Below are 20,950 nucleotides of genomic sequence, written 5' to 3'. Positions count from 1 at the left end.
ATACATTGTCCCCATCATAAAATCAAAGCATCAACCCCTGGCACAGGGCACCCTCAGGGGCCCCAATCCCTCCCAGCCCAAGATGGTCATGGTGCCTTGCTTCAGCCCTGCACTCCAACCTCAGGGCCAGGTTTCCTAGATGGAAAAATCCTTGTCCATAAATAAAAAAACCCAAAAAAATAGTTTATTTTTCATCAGTTGCTATTTGCAGCCATTAAGATGCAACAAGCAGTTGCTGGATGGTGTTTTTGACGCAGAGAATGTATTGGAAGAAACAAGAGAATATCATTATGGGTCAATTAGGAGCAACTTAAAGGTTATTTTTGCATATCTTACCTCCTGGACAAAAGAAGGTTCTTCAGTGCCATATGAGAATATAAATTAAGTTGCAAAAATCTTTAAAATGCGACACAGACTCATTTTGTTGCCATTTAGAACGGCCTGAAGAACAAACAGCAGGTATTCTGCCACTCTGCAGCCTGCACATATGACACAGGAAAGGGCAGGTCCAAGGTGGTTCCACTACAGCCATCAAATCCTGTCCTTCATGGCCCTCTTTGATAGGAGGCACAGAAAGCTGGACAATATGGAATTGTCTGCCAGGTCTGGGTGTGACCATCAGAAGCCCACACCAACAGGTGTTCCAGCACATTCTTTCCTCTGTTCTAGCCAGGACAAGGGCAGCTCCTCACTGATCTGCCTTGCAGTCTGGGAACCCCCATCAGGCCCAGTACAGGGGGCTCACACAGACCAAGCAGCCTCCTCAACCCTAAGATCCTCCCACATGGGATCAAGAACAGTCAGAGCCTGCCAAATACTCAATGTCAGTGTTGTCCAAAGCCACATTGTCTTCCTTGGCCATACCCATTGACAGGAAAGCCTACCAAGCCTTGCTGCAGGCAGATGGGTTTGCTGAATGATTTCACTGCTTTGTTATCAGATAATTGCTTTTTGTGCCTATTCCATGTTTTCCAGAGTTCTCTTCTCCTCCAAGGGGCAACGCTGCAGGACTCTTATGAGTCCACATGAAGAGGGGAAGGAGTTTGTGCACCCCAGCCCTGTGTGCCTGCAAAGCCAGGCAGTGAGGGCAGGTGTTTGTGTGCATGGACCAGCTGTGGAGCCACCATCTCTGACAGGTATCCCTCTGAGATGTGGGAAAGCCCAAGGCTGCAGAGCCACTGGGGGGCCAACCTTCAGCCTCTGTGCCAGGTGAATCCACAATAGAAACACAGACCTCTTGCCTTGGTTGTCCAAGTTGGACAGTGACATCTTCTGCTGTGACACAGCTCTCCTGAGCTGCCAGCTGAAAACAGAGGGACACCAGCTCTCCCAGAGGAGCAGCACACACCAGACTGGGTTCACCATGGGAAGAATTTGGAAGGAATACTTGAAGATCGTTTCCTGAGTCAGGCCAGGCATCCTGGATGGCTCCCAGCAACTCTGCCCTTAGGTCACTTTACAATCGACACAGTGAGCTGTTAAAAGAATTCATTATTGGTGTCTCAACACCCCTGGACCACAGCAGCTAAAAATCCATACGAACGAAGGGCTCTTAAAACCATCTGTGCACTGTTTATTCTCTGCAGGGACAATAAAGAGAAGGAAATACTGAAAGCAGCGAGAAGAAAGTGTTGAGAGTCATGAAATCTATAAAGTGTAAAGAGAGATGTGCCACATTTAGCAGGGATTATGTCAAGCAGCATCCTGAGCCAGGAGTGCTGACAGCACACACACGCTGCCTTCCACAGAGGAAAATAGGTCGTGTGTGACCCCAAACATGCCAGCAGAGCTCCCAGCAGCACCAGCAGAAAACCCAAATTTCAGCACTGCCCACAGGCAAGGTTAATGGTCCTGGATCCTATGGAGAGTACGAGCCATATGAGAGAGCAGGACCTTTAAAACGTGCCTTGAAAGTCTAAACAAAGTCTCGAGAGGACTTTTATTTGCAACTAGCACAAGGGGAGAGGACAGAACTTTTGCCACCAATCACAGCTCTGGGCAGTTGCTTTTCCACAACCTCCAGTTCCCAGGAACTTCTCCTCCACAGGGAGCCTCTCTCATTTCCCAGCAGCCAGGACATCCTGGCAGCAGCATCCACCCATGCACTGGGACAGCTCTCACAGAGAGCACACTGGAAAGAAGGCTCACAAGGTAATGGCCTAACACAGTGAATTAATTCCAAAGCACAATTGTTTTCAATCTTCATTTAAACCCAACCTTACCTAATCTCACTTTAACGACATAGGAAATGGAAATTCCCTTAATAATGTAAGTTATGAATATTTATTACCCTATTTTTTTACCTGAAAATGGAGTAATTCAATTAATTTTACTATTAATTATTTAATACAGAATTAATATACTGCAAGATCCTAACTTTTCTTTACGATGCTGCTGATATCCCGGATAGGGTATGTTCCTTATGCTGGACTGATGGGCAGGTAAGGCACAGGGTGTGCTTTCTGGGCAGGAATGGACACCTGGACAGGATGTGGGGAGACTCCAGGGACTGCACCCATCCTGCTCTCACCATGGAGCAGGGCTGGTCCCCCCAGCAATCCCCCTGTGTCCTTTATGGGACAGAGACACATCTGAACTGCATTCCCAGATGGAAAACTGACCTTGCAGCTTCTGAGCACAGCCAAGGCTTTTCCATTGCCTGGGGCCCACTTGTGAAACAGTGACATCACCTCAGATCGCTCAAGAATATTTTTAAAATACTGTACAAATGCTAATGACAAAAGGCACCTGGAAACAGTGAAGCAAAGTATCTCCCTCTGGCAGAATGCTCCTGGACTCAGAAAATTGACTTTGTCATTGAAATTCCAAAGTAAATAACAATTAAGTTCTACTTGATATATAAATGTCAAGTAATTTTTTTTTTTGTCATCGTGATTTGCATTTAAACTTGGAAATGTCAGCCACTTGGCCCTGCTGCATTAGCAGAACGCTTCCCCCGCCCCGCTGCCGGAACACCCGCTGTGGATTACCCGGCACATCATCAAGTAACCAAACACCATTCCCAGGCAGCCTCAAGGTCACTGCTTGTGAGGTGTGCTTGCTAATTTATGTTGATCAACCGGAGCGCTCAAAGGACTGTTGTAATAATGCTCCAGTATATTTATATCAGGGTATTCAGTCAGTTGGAGTTGTACAATGAGAAGTTTTCAACAAGAAAAGAAAGTCGTTCAACAAAACATTCAGAACTGCAACATGGGATACTCTGTTTGGGACAGAGAGTATCTGATGTTAATAGAACAAAACATTCAGAACTGCAAGCCTGGCTCCAAACCAGCTCCAAACCAGCTCATCCCTCACTGCCACGCTCTGCCTTAGCTCAGTGACCTGTGAGGCACTACAGCCCAGCTGGGCCTGGCCCTCTGCAGCAGTTCCTTCCTTTTGGAGCTGGACAGCACCAAAACCCCATCACCAATATCAACCCTCTGCCCACACATCAAGTAACCAAACACCATTCCAAGGGAGCCTCAAGGTCACTGCTTGTGAGGTGTACTTGCTAATTTATGTTGATAAACCGGAGCACTCAAAAGGCTGTTGTAATAATGCTCCAGTATATTTATATCAGTGTATTCAGTCAACTGGAGTCATTCAACACGAAGTTTCAGAAAAAAAGTCATGTTAGGGACCTTTGGCAAAGGTTTGTCATAGCTCCTTCAATGGCAAGAGGGCCCCCCCTTCATGTCCATGACTAAAGCAATATCCATCCATGCTGTAAACATGGGAAACTCTGGGAAAGAGATGAAAACATTTCAAACTGCAAGCCTGGCTCCAAACCAGCTCAGCCCTCACTGCCATGCTCTGCCTTAGCTCAGTGACCTGTGAGGCATCACAGCCCAGCCTGGCCTGACTCTCTGCAGCAGTTCCTTCACTGGGCTGGACAGCACCAAAACCCCATCACCAATATCAGCCCTGTGCCCACAGGTGCAGCAGCAGCAGCTCCCACACGCAGTGTCCAGCCATGCCCAGAGCCCCATGGCATCCATCCAGCAGTGACTCCTCACAGCACACTATACATCATTGTATTAGGAAACTCTCTGTGTGTCAGTGATGCAATTAATTTTTATTAATTTTGTGAGATGAAATTAGTAGCACCCACAGCAGCAAACAAAGAGTGGGGAGTGTTCCAGTTCAGTGCCAAATCGATGTCATTAATTCTGTAATACAGTGAGCTCTGATTGTAGCAACTCAGCATTTAACTCTTCCAATTAATTTTTATATTAAAAAAAAATAGAAAATGAACTGAACAATTTCAGAAGGACCTTGAACTCATGTCACAACTTTCCTTCTCCTGGGACACTCTTTCTTCCAAGTGTAAACACACAAGAGGAAGGCAAGGAAATGTGTTTGTGCTCTCTGTGGAGAGAGCTGCAGACACAGGAAATGTTCATCAGAGAATTATTTTCATGCATTGCCTTTAGCAAACCAAGCTCTTAAAATCAGAAGATGCTGCTACAAAAACATTTATAATTTTCTATCTTTAATGATACCATGTAGAGCCAGAGTAGTTAATGTGTTTTCTGACCCCTTAAAAGGCTTCTCTGGCAAAGTCTCAGCCAGAAATTGTTTTAAATTAATTCTGAAACTGGGATTACCAACCCAGAAAAAACTATTGCTAATATTAACTGAATTACCTGCTGTTCTGCAGCCAAGGAGAGCCTCACAGCTGCTACCAGCAGGAAAGATCCATTCAGGGCCCTTCCATCACCATGGCAGCTCCAGGTCTTTGACAATCACTGGGAAAACAATTGGGTTTCCCACATCTCCTTCCCACATTTTAATACAACAAGCAAATGCATTACTTACCAATGTCACAAAAATACACAGTTTGAGGGGGAGAAAGCCCACAAAAGTAAAACAACACAGCTCTTTTGTTCCCATATTTCACGGAAAGCAGGTCCTCTGTGCGCCCCACCTGCAGCTGCACTGCAAAGGTGCAGAGAAGGCTTCACGTCCATCCTCTCTTCAGCTGGGTGCTGTGGAACACCTGGAATCAATCTGTGCTGTTTGTTAGGGTGGCACTGCTCCCCGTGTCCCACTGGGACCTCTGTCCCTGCTCATGGCAGCAGGAGGTGATGCCAAACCTGGAGCACGCTGCTCCGGGCGCCTGCGGCACCGGCCCCTGCAACGGATGATGCTGGGATGCAGGATGCTAGAACAGGCTTTTCTCTCACCTGGCTCCCAGCAGGCTCCTTCCAATGGCCCAGCCCTCTGCAATAGGAAAGGGGTGATTGGGAAAAAGAAAAACAGCAAAAGCCCAGCAAGACCAGAAAGCAAGAGTCGTTCTCTGCGTTAGTGAGACGTATGGAGCCAGAACATAGCTGAAACAGCAGGAAAACATCCACAGCCAAAACTCCATGTCTGGGTTCCCAGGGGAGCGAGAAGTTAAACATTTATGGCAGCACGAAGAAGACATGACATTTACTGAATAATAAACTGCAAACATGTCTGTTAATGCAGCTTTTTGGGACCTCCTCACCATCAAACACTTAACCCCAGCAAGGGAAACACCAGAACACAAACAATCCCCGTGCCTGTCTGTGAACAGGCAGCACATGGTGGGGCTGGTGCTTTTTTATTTATTTAAAGTTAGAGGCAAGGGAGCTCTGTCAAGATAAACAGCCCGCGACCTTGCTCAGAGCCTTCAGATCTGCTCATCTGAAGGGATACAATTAAATCCTGAGCAATCGGGTTAAAACTTTAACCTGCCAAGACTGTAGCTGTTCCATTTTTAATCAATCTGATTTCATTCAATAAAATGCTCATTAAGGCAATTAATGAGAGTTTGGTGTCACAAGCCATCAGGCATGACTGGGAGTTTCCACTTGGTGGTCAAGGCATTGATCAGTGAGTCAAGTCATCAGCGCGAGAGAGTCAATGTGCTGAGCAGGAGAACATTACCTGGTTTTGGGGGAGGTTGTTAGCCACTCCTCATGCTTTTCAAACGTTATTAAATAAGCTGCAATTTCCTGAAAGAGAAATGCAGAAAGAAAACAGAGTTACTTGCATGGCTGTGCTGGGAACTGGAAAGTTTTATAACAGAGACATGGAGCCGCCTACCCCGGGGCCAGGCTGCAGCTGAAATCGGGGTTTGACTGACAGAGAGCACTCAGTAAATGTTCACATCCACGCCACCAAGGCCAGGCTTAAACAGGACAATGAAGAGATGCAAATGAGGAAAGGCATTAACATTTTCCCAGCACAGAGAATTTGCTGGTAACTGCGGTGACCACGGCATCGCCGAGAGCCCGGTATGACGTCAGGAAGCAAAGGGGAGGGTAGCGACAATACGGACACAGGGAGCTAAATAAAATATTTATAAATAGAACAGCATCACTGCAGAGAGAATTACTGAATTATTAATCGTTGCCATAAAAAGCCAGCGGGTGACATCAACATAAGTCATTGCTCCCACTTGCAGGAATGATACGGGCGATTACTTCCAGATCAGAACCGATTTGTTTGCAGGAAATTATCGGCGCCAGCGACATAATTCACGACAGTGCCTGTAAACAGGCCTGAGGAAGGGACAGACATTCATCCATTTCCTGGGTACAAAGCCAGGGTGGCCACAAGGTGACAACTGTTACCACACCAGCAGGGTCCTGGTATCTAGAGATGGCCACAGAGACTGTGCTGAAAATAAGCCCCCTATGATATACTCAGAAAAATGTAGGGTTTTGATGGTTATCTTCCAAAAATTATCACCCAGTCCTCTCAGAGGGGCCTACATAGCAAAAGCTGAACAGGTGAGGTCAGCAAAACTGCCTTCAATGTAGAAATGCCTCAAATCAAACCCCCAAACCACATGCAGTATCATCTCCAGAGCCACTGCAGCAGAAGTGTCCCCAGGCTGTAACTCCCAACAGCACAGCACACGCCAGTGCCGGGGCTTTCCACCACAAGGGGTGTTTTTATTATTTTTTTTTTAGCTAGCTCTATATAAGGGCTGTCGCTTACAGTACCAAAGCTAAAAACCCCCACAATGCTCTCCAACCAGCTGGCCCAAGCATCTGCTAGAGCCACAAAATGCAATTATATTACTCCCAAACGAGACGTAAAAATATCTTGTTTCCAATACTCTTGGTTTTAAGACTCATACTTAATGTCCTCTGGGCATTGCGGCGGTGCCAGATCTCCGTGTTATGTACTTTATTAGAGCTGTGTGAATGTCATATTAATGACTCCTGACCAACATGTTTACACTGCAAATAAATTCTCCTGGAATCCACCAATGCACCCCTTGTTTCCCAAGCCAGTCTCTGCAGGTTTAAGGGATCCCCATGCACACAAATGACAGAGCAGTGACGCGAAGCTCCAAAAACTCTTCTTTTTAATTTCTGGCTAATGGCTGAATAAAACTCAGCATCAAAGAAAGCCTGTGCAGACCTCCAGCACCGACACTGATGACCTTCCCAATCCTCACAGTTTCACAGCAGCTGCACCTGAATCAGATGCAAGTGCTGAAGTCTGGACACTACATGGCCAAAAAGTCTGACCCCAGATTTCCAACAAGCTAAAACTACCAAAGAACTCCATAACTAAAATTCTTCTGAAAATATGGAAAAATATCTCAGGGGTTTTTTAAAGCCAGTGCAGTAATTCCACCAAAAATGCAGCAATCAGCAGAGCTCTATTCCCAACCCATTCCATGTTATGTGTCCTAAGCTCACTATGCTATAAACCAGTGTCACCTCTTGCTGTACAGTGAGGTGAGTCTGGAGAGACTGAGGAACAATTGGGAGTTCCCTGCATATTCTCTTCAGCACCAGGCAAGCAAGCAGAACAGAAACAAGCCCCTTCCATGCCTAGACAGTTTAGGGCGTTCAGGTTAGTCTGAGATTTTGCCTATTCCTACTAAAATTCAACTCCTGCAAGGAGAATTAAGCCATTTTTAAATTTGTGGCTGAACAAATACATTGCTATGGCATAGAAACCCAAAGTACTTCAGGTGAAGGAACTCAGCCTTATCCACAGCTCATTCACTCCGCTCCTTCCTGTCAGACTATGCCAGGCACATGTGAAAACTTAATCCCAAATCATCACCAACTGGAGGAGCTGCAGCAACAAGAGGCTCCCATGAGAGGCAGAACATGGGTCTCCACTCTGCTGGCCTGGTACACTCATATTTGGGCAGAGGAAAGGCCAAGCTGCCACAGATATACATTGGGGAAGGAAGATGTGCTTCTCTGCTGCAAAACCCCCTTAAATCCCATATATTCTGCTTTCTGTAGCTACAACTTTGTGCCAGCTCTGCAGAGGAAAGTGCTCAGCCCAGCACAGGTGGTTGATCAGAGGTTTGCACAAGATGCCTCTGCCCAGTGGCTCCCTGTCTATATGGGACACGCAGGGCACAGCAGGGCTGGGATTCAGCAGCTGTATGGGCCAAGTACCCTGCTGCCACACCAACACCCTTTTTCCCTTTGAAAAAAGAGGGAAGAAATAGATTTATCACCAGAAGACACAAAGTCATTAAATAATTAAAAACAAAACTATGGGCACAATAAAAGCCCTCTGATAAAACCCAGCATTTTAATGCGTGTTAATTCCCCTAATGATTCTTTCTGTGTCTCACAGGGTCAAATCAATGTCCTCACAAAAAAAATCCAATTATATCCCATTCATCGTATCTTTGGAGCAAGGCTATTGTTTGCTTTTGTCTCCTATCAAACCCTTTTCCCATTGCTTCTTGCCCGAGACTACAAACAAAAGACAGCATGGCACCAGCAAGGTCAGACAAGACAGAGCTGGCTCTGAAACCCCGGCTGGTCCTGGCTCCTCTGGGACTGCACAGCAAGGGACACAAACCAAGGGACACCTGCACGTGACACAAACGCTCAGTCTCGTCACCAGCGAGTCCCCCCACAGCACAGCCAGGCCAGGTGGCACCAGGTGCACCCCAAGGCCACCCAGGTTTATCTCCATGGGCAAGGGCACCACACACCATGGGCAGCAGCGCCTGTGCCAGGATGTCCCACCCAGACCCACATCCCCTCTATCACAGCTTTGAAATTACTGCCAGCATGAACTGAGCGAGCACAGCTGGGAAAGGGTGAATCACTGGAAGCTCTGTGGATCCAGCTCCTCTTCCAAGCGTGTCAGTGCAGCCCCACATTTCTCCTCACAGAGAAAAGCAAGGCACAATTCTTCCCAAGAATATTTCTGGGATTCACATTCTCTGAACCTCAGAGAAAGAAAACAATTCTTATTATTTGCTGTGCAAAAGTAGAATGCAATATGGAGATTGTTTACCCAAAGTCACAGTGTTTTGTTTCCTTGGCCTATCAGGGCCAAGCATGTGTGTGAGTGTTGGGACTGTCACTGACAGTCATGAAATTCAGAGTAGTGTGTGCAGCTGTGATCAGAGTTCAGTGCTTAGCAAGTTCAGTTTTAGATGTATAGAATAATATAGTATAATAAAGTAATTAATTAACCTTCTAATATCAATGAAGTCCTCCTCATCATTCCTCCTTCGCTGGAGCCCTCACAGCATTGCAATATGTCAGGCAATCCCAGGGCAATGCTCAGCACGTGGCTTTCCCTCTCTGAGTGCCTGCAGGACTGAGCCCACCACTCACATTGCTGAGAACAGGCTTGAATAACCATCTCAGGGAATCACACCGTAAAGCAATGAGATTATTTAACATTCAAATCACTCGAGTTGTGTTTTATCCTAAACTTGGTCAGATAAATTCTGTGTTTAGTTTAGACTTGGTTGGTCGGGCTGATAGCATTTTATCTAGGTGTGCATTTATTTTTATTTTGCACTTGCCAGGTTGTTCAGATTATTAGTGAGAATGCACCAGGGAGCCACCAGCTGGGAAACCCAGTGAGACGTGTGAGACAGGAGACAAGCACATCTCCAGACAACGGCCACCAAGGATGTGCCCACTGCTCCCTCAGCCTTGTGCCAGGGTGGCACCACCCAGCCTGGCATTCCTGGCTCAGGCACGATGGCAGAGCCACCACACACTCCCCACCCAATGCTACGTGACTGCAGCTCCTCAGACACTTCAATATTTAATGTCAGCACGTAAGAGCCCAGAGCTGTGGCACATGGGCGACCTGATCTCACCCACACAGGGTGGATGAGAGGCAGTGCTGCAGCCGTGGCACAGGGACAGCAGGGAGGAGGAAGCTCCCTCAGTGCACTCAGGGCTGCCCAGCAGCTGCTGCAAAGCTGTTTGTATTCATGCACGGGAGAGCAGAGGACATGGCCACAAAGCACGGGACAGACGGACGTGCGGTATTTTCTGAGTCCCCTGTCATAGGGAAAAAATGATGAATCTGACTCCATGTTCTTAGAAGGCTTATTTATTATCTTACTATCTATATTATATTAAATAATACTATATTAAACTATACTAAAGAAAACAGAAAGGAAACAGACAGAAGGCTAAAAGATAATAATGAAAAACTCGCGACTCTCTCCAGAGCCTCGACACAGCAGCCTGTGATTGGTCATTAAGTTAAAACAATTCACATGTTGGATAAACAATCTCCAACCACATTCCAAAGCAGCAAAACACAGGAGAAGCAAATGAGATAATATTGTTTTCCTTTTTCTCTGAGGCTTCTCAGCTTCCCAGCAGAGAAATCCTGGGCAAGAGGATTTTTCCAGAAAATGTGACAGTGACACCGACAGGCAGGGATCTGGTGGTGTCAGAGAGGCTGGTGACCCATTGTGCACACAAGAAGGTGCCAACTCTGCCCTGAGCTGAAGGGTTTCCAGTAAACACACATATTTTTTGGTAGAAAAAGAGTAAGTTAAAAAAACTCTGAAAACGACAATTAATGGGTTCCCTAAAGCCATGGATTGAGTGTTGGTTCCTTCCTCCCCACTCAATTCCCTCCAGGTCATCCTGCATCATCATAAGCTATTGGCAATTCCCACCTCACCTCTCAAAATAAAAAAAAAAGACTGTAAGGGAGAAGGATTGCAGGATTCCCTAGGCCAGGCAGCTCTGGTCACCATCTGGTCTCAAAGCAACATGTAATTCATTAAAAAAAAAAGCAGTCTGAATTTCAAGTTATTACTTTGTATGAATTATACACACCCGAATTAATAAGCCTGAATCTATGCATGTGTTAGGAGAAAGCAGAAGAGTTTCTACTCATCCCTAGATTTAGACCACAGAGCTAATAAAGCTGCAATCTCTTAAGCGAGCACATTTATTCTCTTAGGAATTCACCACGTCCTCTCTGCTATAAAGACAAATTCCAGCCCATCACTTCCTTATCATCCTTCTGCTCTGAAAAGAAAATAAAAATTCATGTTGACTATGGACCATCTTCTCAGCTGGGATTGAGCCATTTTCATTTTCTACCCATACCCACTCTCAAAGCTATTAATATTCTGAATATCTCAACTACAAACTGCTCCAAACATCACACAGAGCAGGCTCACACCACCTTCTTCAGCATCATGGGAACAAAAATCAAAATCCCACTGCATTCAGTCAGTTGTTTGGCCTAAATCAGCAATATTATCAAAGGGATATTGTTCATGAGCTGGGTGAAAGAAGGAGCAGGAGAAAGGCAGAGTGAGCCCACGGGTGTCCAGCAGGGACAGGAGGGACATGGCAGGCTCAGGTGCCTGCAGGCTGACATCACCTGTCAGTGACAGAACACTCCTGCCCCAGAATGTTTCACTGCCATTTCAGGCAGCACTTGGCTTGGTCTTGAAGTATCACCTGCCTGCAACTTCTCAAAGCAGAAGCAGCCTATGCTGAGGCTGAGAAGGGGATAAAGCTCAGATATTGCTGCTGTTTTGCTGACAATCTGTGTCAGCTGTACAAGCTGTGCCTGGGGTCAGAGGTTGCCCAGGGCTGCCCAGCCAGAGCACAGGTCAGGCTGGACTTGCACAGATTTGGTTTTCCGACTCATGCCATGAATTTTCTGCCGAGTGCAGATATTTATTCATACCTGTGAAAATACCACGGACTGCTGAAGCCAGACTCTTGGTTTGTTGCCCTAATGGATGAAGCCCTCACCATTTTGAGGCCCAAAGTGCTGCCCCATTCCCTTGGTTTTCAGAGAGCAGGAGATGGCCCATATGATGGTGTTCACAGGGGTCTTAGAAGGAGGGAAGAGATGAGGATCTGTCTCCATGTTTCAGAAGCTTGATTTATTATGATATATATTATATTAAAACTACACTAAAAGAATAAAAGAAAGGATTTCATCAGAAGGCTAGCTAAGAATAAAAAAAGAAGGAATGATAACAAAGGCTTGTGTCTCAGACAGAGAGTCCGAGCCAGCTCACTGTGATTGGCCATTAATTAGAAACAACCAACATGGGCCAATCACAGATGCACCTGTTGCATTCCACAGCAGCAGATAACCATTGCTTACATTTTGTTTCTGAGGCCTCTCAGCTTCTCAGGAGGAAAAATCCTAAGGAAAGGATTTTTCATCAAACGTGTCTGTGAAGCCCCCAGCCCGCTGGCTGCTGCTGTCCCCCTTACCCAGCCAGAGCTCACCTCTGCAGGAAAAGGCCTGAAGGCAGCCCTGGCAGCATGTCTGGTGCCATAGGACAGTAAAGCCACCAAGTGGGAAATGCTTCTGGTTTGGGAGATGCTTGCCTTGGTTCCCTGCATGGCAGTGAGCAGCAGGATTGCAGGAGGGGGGATGTTTTCATTAATATTGGTGTCTCACCAACCATCTGCTAAAGGTCCACACTATTAATTTAACAGGAAAAAAATGGAATAGATTACTCTACAGTTTTCAATTAAAGTACATGATGTCTTCAAACTGCAATCTTAATTAGATATTATAGGGTGACATTTAGGAAATCCTGAGCTGTGATGGCTGATCAAGTCATCTGACTGCGACGGTGTTCTGCAGCTCTGCTGGGGCCTCGTGCACCCAGCAGCCTCAGGAGAGCTGTCTGCCCTCAGATTCCAGGGCTGGAGCAGCCCTGACAAACTCCTGGGGTTAAAGGACCACAATGGTGAAAAACAAAAAACCAGCTGCAAATCGACGTGGACACAGTCCCAAAGAAAACTTAGGGAGAGGAGCAGAAGAAAGGGAAAAAAGTAAACAAAATGGAAAAAAAAAGTAGCAAAAGGACAACTAAAACACTATTTTCAGGGTTAAACCTAATATGAAAAAACTGGATTTGGACAAGAAAAAATTTTCTCTAAAACATGTGAAAAGGAGGAAAAAAAAAAAACAACAATCAAGAGCACAGTGACTAACAGGGACTGGAGCTGAACAAGATCTGCTCAGCTCCTTCACCTGCCAAACACATGGACAAGAGCAAACTGAGACACACGCTGGGTCTTTAGAAAAGCAAGAGCAAAATGGGGCACAACCCCCAGCCATGGCTGCCCTGAGCCACTCAGAAGTGCTGTTAGTCACCAGTCAGAGCAAAGTCAGCCCTTGCATCAGCCCATGCTTAATAGGATTAGGATGGATTTTATCTTCCATTTAGGCCCCACACTGAGGGACAGTTAGTGAAACAGAGCAGTAACCAATAACGCCCAGTCTTGAGTTACTGGAAAACACCCACAGGTCATGATGTGATTTTTTTTTTCTTTTAAATGACCTTGGACTAAACCCTGTGATTTAAAGAACCACAAACATTGGCATCCTGCTGGTTGAGTTCACTTGTCCTCTGAAGCCTGCAAGAGTCAAATATGCAATGTGATTAAAAGAAATCACCAAGATCCCTGTGTTTATGATGCATTAATTAAAGCATAATAGCAAAAACCTCAATTTTTGTAGACAATTGAACAGTCACGTGGCTTTAAGATGCCAAAGAGCATTCCAGAAACCAGGAGAATCACACCAGTCCCAGTCTTGGCAGTGGGACAGCCCAACAAGGTGCCCAACAAGGTGCCAACACCAGGGCCTGCTCCATTTGCCTTCTCTTGCATGGAGAAAGCAGCAAGCCCTTCCAAAGTCCTTCCAATGGAAGGATCATTAAAAGGGAAAAATCCCCAGAAATTGCCCCTTTCTACAAATTCCTCCCATATCCTCTGACATAATAATATGCCACAGTCCTGCAAAATTGTCTTTTCAGCATGTTTTTGCATTATGCCTAATTCTGTCAGAGTTTTTCAGTCCCACATAACGACAGCTCAATGCAGAGTCAGATATAAATCTGGCTTAAGAGACTCTCACCAGGAATTCATTTAAGACTGTAAATGTTAAAAGATTCTGCTGCTGATTTATGGCATTTTCTTATTTCAAACAGAATTAAAATCCTTCTTAAAATATACATATTCAATCATGATAAAAGCTGCATTCAAATGATGCTGCTGGTCAGACTGAGAGCCACAAAGCCCAGAAATCTGGGAATAGCAGGGGAATCCAGGAATAGCAGGGACTGGGACATTTTACTGGTTCAACCATGCTCTGCTGTCATGCCACCACCTCAGTCTCACATCTTAATTAGTGCAAATGGGGATGCTGGTGCTTTTATGCTCCATCTATCCCACTCCAGCCCAAGCACAAGGATCCCTTTTCCTGAAGATCCAGCTGAACACAGAAGTTTCTGTACCTGAAGTCATTACTGAATGGGTTTATTCATTTTCCGTTGTTTACACTGAAGGCTTTCCCAGCTCTGTCAATACCACACACGTGTCCTGTATCATTGTGCAAACAACATTTAGTGTTAAAAAAAAAATTACCCATGCTACTCATTATCATCATTCCTGTAAGAATTGTTCATGTTTTGCATTTGTGAACAGAGAACACCACAGAGCCTTGAGTTGCACAGCACAGCCCTGTACCCAAGCATGGCCAGGCTGACAAAAACTCAGCAACAGTGTCTGGAATGAACCTGTACAGCACTAGTAGAATTCACAAAGGGGTTTTAAGCATTAAAGATGCCAAAAGAACCACAGTCTTTGAAAGGGTGATGGCTTCTGGCTGTCCTTCCTGGAAGCACATTGCCTGATCTGTACAGGAGCCCCTAACCTCATGATGCTCTACTCAAATAAAAAATCTGAATGGAAGGACCAATATCAAATACAAGAGCAAACAAGCAGAAGCAGGCAGAAAAAGCATTATTCAGGTATTTATATAATTAATTGTTCATTATTCAGCAGCCACAGAGCCATTAACACAAAGCCGGGGCTCTCTGCACTGCAGGAGATGCCTCTGACACCTCAGAGTGGTTCTGTCCCAGGCCACTTGTGCTGATGTCCCCAGCTCCTGGCTGCTGCTGCTGGCTTGGTTGGTTTTGGTGAGGTTTTTTGGTTTGGGGTTTTTCTTCCCAGATCTTCCCTGGTAAATTCAGAATCACAGACTATTCTGAGTTGGAAGAGACGCTGAAGGATCATAAAGTCAAACTCATAACTGAATGACCCCTATGGGGACTGAACCTGTGACACTGGCATTACTCACACCATGCTTCAACCAAATGATCTCAGGGTCACTTTGATGGATTCTTCACAAAATTGGGAACAACAAGTCCATTTTCTGGAGGCAGCTCCCAAGTGCCCATCAGCTCCAGTAAACCCACAACACTCACAGCTGTCATCAAACCATCCTCCCTTCTGTGGGGCATGGAAGGGAAACATTTCTGCCCCATGTCAGGATCCAGCCATGATGATTAACCAGGGCCTGTGGCCTGGGGGGCACAGCAGCTCTGCTCCCAGAGTGGCTGGAACTTGCCAGCTGGCTCCCATCTGTGGAAACTGCCCCTCTGACCTGGAATTATTGTGTGTGCTGGCACTGCAAGGAAACAACCATAAAGCCAGAGCACCATCAGGGAACTGTAAATTCCTTGTGAGTTATTTTCAGACTTCCAAAAGTTTAGTTAAGCCTTGCCTTTAAGAGAACATATATGACAAGGGAAAAAATGACCAGAAAAAAGGATGTTTGTGTGAAAGAGCTGTTTCCCATTCTGAACAGAGCCAGGACAGCAAAACGCCCAAAGTGCCCAGGATTCCCTGTATTTATCTGTGGAAAGGGGTTGACCAGAAGGCTGGTGAAAGGCAGGGTTGATGCCATGTCACGCCAGTGACCTCTGGACTGCTGCAGGCTGTGCTGTGTCCTTTCTCACAGCCAGCAGCCAGCACAGAGCACAGATGCTGCTTCCCAAAGGTTAAGCATCACAGGCGATTTCACGCTCTCTATATTTCTAAGTGTTGATTTTTAGTTGTTTTTTTTTTTAAATAATCATAAATCCCAACATCTGCTCCCAGGGTGGGAGCCCTCTGGCTCTGTGCTCAGCCAGGGAAGGGAACGTGGCTGCCGGCGGCTGCTGCAGGTGTTATTTTTAGTGCGACAGCTATTTACCAGCTCCACTCCCAGAGGGAATTCAGCGAGTAAAAGGGATGCTGATGCATTTCTTGCTAAATATAGAAAAGGGCAGAGTGGCTGCAGGTTCCTGCTCCTGCCAGGATGTGGCCTCAGAGAGGGGGATGCAGCCCCAGTGGTACCAACACCACAATGGGGCCACCCCACCCAGGCTCCCCATTCACCACATTCCAGCCAACCTTCAAGCTGCTGTTTGGAAAAAAGCTTTTTAAAAGTAGCTCTTATAACTAATTGGCTTCACTTTGAAGCCCTGATCCTGTAATGAATGGCTCCCGAAATCAAACAAAGCATTTTCAGCACCAACAAAATTGCCTGTTATGAAAAGCAGAACGTTTTTAGGGTAATATTGACTTTAACGCTCTGTCAAGGCACATTGACAGCAGGATGAAAACAGCCCTCCCTCTGCTCACCCAGCTCAAATCCAGCTGCTGAGAGGGGACCCTGAACACTCGTGCCAGTCTGTGCTTTATATCCCCAGCAGTGGGCTCATTTCCTACTAGTTTATATACCTTAAAAAAAATTTAAAACTTGCTGATAAAAGAAAGGGATGTGTTTCAGAATTACTCTGCTCTTCTCTGGTTTTAAGCCTTTAAAGTTCTGGAAAGGCAATTTTGACATCCAGGAGCTCTGCAGGCCCAGACAGATGGGGATTCCTGGTTGAACTCCTTTTATATTTCCTTTATTGCTTCATATTTACCAACGACCTGGAAAGGAGCAGTGTGAAGGTGCCACTTGAACATGACAGAAGGCATTTCTGAGTGAGGCTCAGACAGGCTGGAAAACCAGCCCAGAGCCCTGAACAAACTACAAACTGGGCAAATGACTGACACGACACAGAGTGCGTGGGACGCAAAAACACAAAGTAATGGGGATTGCAAGAGCAAGATGCATTCATTATTCATCCAGCCTGTGAGGGTTGGCCTCAGTGGCATCAGGGCAGAGCATGATGGACACTTTGGATGTACCTGCATCACTGTGAGCCACACTGGTCACCCCAGATCCACTCTGTGGGCTGCTGCTCTGGGCAACCACCCATGGGATACAGAGAGATTCATATATCTATAACTCTATACATCTATATACAGATATTCAAAACACACGTGACTTGGGACACTTCATTTCCCTCTACAGTTTCCTGAGACCACTTACAAAGCAGAATTAAAGTCCAGGTAAGTCAGGGAACACTAATGAAGTCACACCTTAATTGGGTATAACTGAGAACCCAGCCCTGCCACTGTTTGGATTATGCCCTGCAATTTCTGGTCCCATGGAAATCAGCAGCTCCCTCCTCCTGGAGCAACCTGCTGAGAATGAAGTGCTGGTCCCTCAACACCTGTTACAGCTCTCTCTGTTTCTATGGGGGAAAGCACCAAGGTTCCCCCCTTGTTTTCCAATCCTGAAGTTTTCACTGCCTAACTTGGCCCTGATTTACAGCAACCATCCAGCAGCAGTGCCAGCTCAGGGATGCCACTCTCAAGGACACCACAGGCAGGCTCAGCATCCCCAGGGGCAGCCCAGCCACAGCTCTGGAGGGGCCAGCAGTGCTGCCCAGGGATGGCATCCAGGCAAGGGACATCCCATGCCAGGGATGGGCTCAGTGCCAGGCCCAGCTCTGCTCCAGGAGTGCTTCAGAACAGGGCAGCTCGCAGGCCCTGTGCATTGTGCTGCCAAGAGGAGTCTCTGGCACGTGCAGACAGCTTCTTGTCTGCACTTAAAATACTACTTGATTAAAAAAAAAGGAAACAAATAGTGTTTTGTGGGACTGGGAGCATCAAGAGCAGAAATGGCAGCAGAAGCAATGCTTACTCAAGCCACGCTGCCAAGCTGAAAACACTTCAGCTGTGCCTGTGCGTGCCCTTGCCTTCAGCTGGTGTGGCTCCCATTTGCTTGGCTCCAAATGGGCAGGAAAAATGCCATTTCCTCAGTGCTTACCCTGAGCACTGTGAGGAGTGGTGAAGAGGAAAGGCTGCACTGTTCCAGATACACAAAGAGTACACAGAAGTAGAAAAACGTCATCCCATCACTTAATATATGCAAATTATCTTAAATATTTCATTCATTAAATGGCTCAGGTTATTACAGAATTGTACCTTAAGCTGTTCAGAAAGTTCATTCTTCTTGCACTTGCTCGGTAACGTGAAATAACTGACTGAAATGAATATTTTACAGTTTGTGCAGACAGAACATTTATTAACAATTCTTTCCCTCTCAGAGTCCCTCTCCTAAGCAGGTTTCAGGCATCATGCGACTTAAATTATCCAGAGGGAATGAATTTTGGTTTATTTTTTAACATTTGGTTTATTCCCAGTTTGGCAGAGCCTAACAGCCTGGAAGGACCCAAACACAACCCTGTTGGGAGAGAAGAACAGACAGAGCTCTTTCCCAAAAGCCGGTGGGGAGAGCCAGAGGAGAGGAAAGCAACCACAGAATTTGGGGATTTTCCTTACTCTGAGCCCAGACACAGGGAAAGAGCTCCTGCAGCAGCCCATAACGTGCCACGGCTCCTCTGGGATTCCACAGCAGTAATGTGAAGTGACAGCCTCTGGCTCCCGCCATCCCCTGTCCCTGCCATCCCCGGGACAGCCACACCAGGGGGAAGGGGCCACTCCAGGCAACTCCAGCTGCTTCCAGCCCCACCACAGCCAGGCAGCAGTGCCCTCCTCCACGGCACCAGCTCCAACTAGGGGAGCAAGCCCCAATTAACCCAGCACATTCCAGCAGCTCCCAGCCCCGTGGCCCAGCACACAGAGCCCCCTCCTCGGGGCAAGGGCAGGACACAACATACCTAGGGTGACATCCTAGAGTGATGTTATGATGCTTGTAACCCCATTCCTGTGTTCTGTTTATGCTGGACATAATGTTCTGTGCCTTCAAGACTGGCTCTGAAGAGTGAAAGTTTTGGTTTGGTTTCTTATCAGTCGCTCCCCCACGGCTGGTGGGACACAGAGACAGGGCAGTACATGGTGCTGCTTTTGCTTTTTGCTTGGCTTTTCGCTTTGCTCTTGCTCTTGCTTTTTGCTTCTGCTCATTAGTTAGTAGCTAAGCAGTCCAAATTTTTCCCTGGACTGTTTGTCCTTTCCCTTTTTTTTGGACCTACTCGAACCTGCTCTGGACTGGGACTTGGGAACACCGAGAGTTTGCACCTTGTGGCTGCAGCAGCTGCCCTAGCACAGGAGGGACTGACAACAGAGCAACCACCCCCAGGAGAGACTTTCTGAATTTGTCATCTTTTTTCAGAGCAGTGACAGAGTGGTGTCATCTGGTATTGCTCATTTTGTGTGCTGGGGGTGCTGTGCCTGTAAATAAACAGGTTTTGTGTGCTGGAGGGTGCTGTGCCTGTTAAATAAACAGGTTTTGTGTGCTGGGGGGTGCTTTGCCTGTTAAATAAACAGGTTCTGTCCACTTCTCTCCAAGGAATCCTTCCCAAACCGGTTGTGGGGAGGGGCCATGTGGGTTTGCTTTCTGGAGGGGCCCCTTTTGGAGGTTTTGTCCCAAATTTGCCCTAAACCAGGACAATACCCCAACATACACCCAGACTGGCATCACACAGGCAGCAGCCCAAGGGGTACCACAGGCAGCTCCACCACCCTCCACAGCAGCATCTCCAGATCATTTTCCCTTTCACACGCCATGGGCAGCTCCCAGGGAAAACCCACTGGGCTTAAACCCAGCTCCTAACACGGTGTGGCAGCCACATCTCTGTGAACTTCCAGGCTTAGAGGAGACAGATGGATAAAAATAATCATGACTGGAATGGTGGCTCTGGCATCTCAGCCAGTCCCTGGCCAGTGACCCGGGGAAGGCGGCTCCCTCTGGCAGCAGTGTCCCTGGGATGGAGGTTTACAGCCCCAGCAGACACCCTGCAAGCTCTCATCAATCTCAGCTGGGAAAAACCTTTCCGTTTCCAAGGGGAATATGCAAACCAGGCTCTGCACTGTAAATCTTCCTTTGCAGCACTAAGGAGATAAGTAGGACCTATTAACCTCCCATGTTATTTCCAACTTCATTATTGGAGCTGACACAGGGAGAGCACGCGGTGACGGCTCTTTTTGGCAGAGTGCATGTAAATCGCTTTCTCAAAGGAAATTACTTCTCTGGGCTGAATGTTATTAATCTAAATTCTCCCTTAGTCAAATTGTTGCCTGTAATAAATATGGAACAGGTTGCTATGCTCATCTCCGAGGGCAGCCTAATCCAGCTGCAGGTTTTCCCCTCGATTTGAAGGAGCTCCTGAGGATCTCCTCTGTGAGAGCAGCCTTCACCCAAGGATGGGACCATCCACCCCAGTGTCACCCAGCACATGAGCACCCTGTGATTTCGTAATGAAAATGTATTTTGGCCCTGCCAGCATCGTGTGCAGCAGTAAAGTGTGAGCAGGAGCAAGCCAGGGCCTGTGAGGCCAGGGAGGGGACACAAGGCATGTCCTTTTCCTGCAATATGATGTGGTGGTTTTCCATGGCCAACATCTTTCATGGCTGGTGCTTCATTTATATCAGCTTTGTTACTGTTAAAGCAGCTCAACTTACAGTGTTTAGGACTTCATCCTCTTTTCCAGTGGATATGCACTTCATATCCTTGTGCAATTAAAAAACACTGGAATTTAAGCACAAACAGATAAAAAATCAGATCCAAACCCAAACTGAACTTTGCCAGAGATAGAGCT

At 46.6% G+C, this 20,950-nt stretch overlaps 1 protein-coding gene across 6 annotated transcripts in view; it reads right to left on the bottom strand.

Moving 5' to 3' along the window:
• CAMTA1 (calmodulin binding transcription activator 1) overlaps positions 1-20,950 on the bottom strand; it is a 242,706-nt gene that overhangs the window by 173,520 nt on the left and 48,236 nt on the right. For all 6 annotated transcript variants that reach the window (XM_074558614.1, XM_074558616.1, XM_074558612.1 and 3 more), the window contains one exon: positions 5,917-5,984. In XM_074558614.1, coding sequence (XP_074414715.1) covers positions 5,917-5,984 — 68 coding nt within the window. The remainder of the gene's footprint in view (positions 1-5,916; positions 5,985-20,950) is intronic.

Source organism: Zonotrichia albicollis, chromosome 25 (assembly GCF_047830755.1).
Source record: "Zonotrichia albicollis isolate bZonAlb1 chromosome 25, bZonAlb1.hap1, whole genome shotgun sequence".
NCBI lineage: Eukaryota > Metazoa > Chordata > Aves > Passeriformes > Passerellidae > Zonotrichia > Zonotrichia albicollis.
This window is presented reverse-complemented; position numbering and strand designations above follow the sequence as displayed.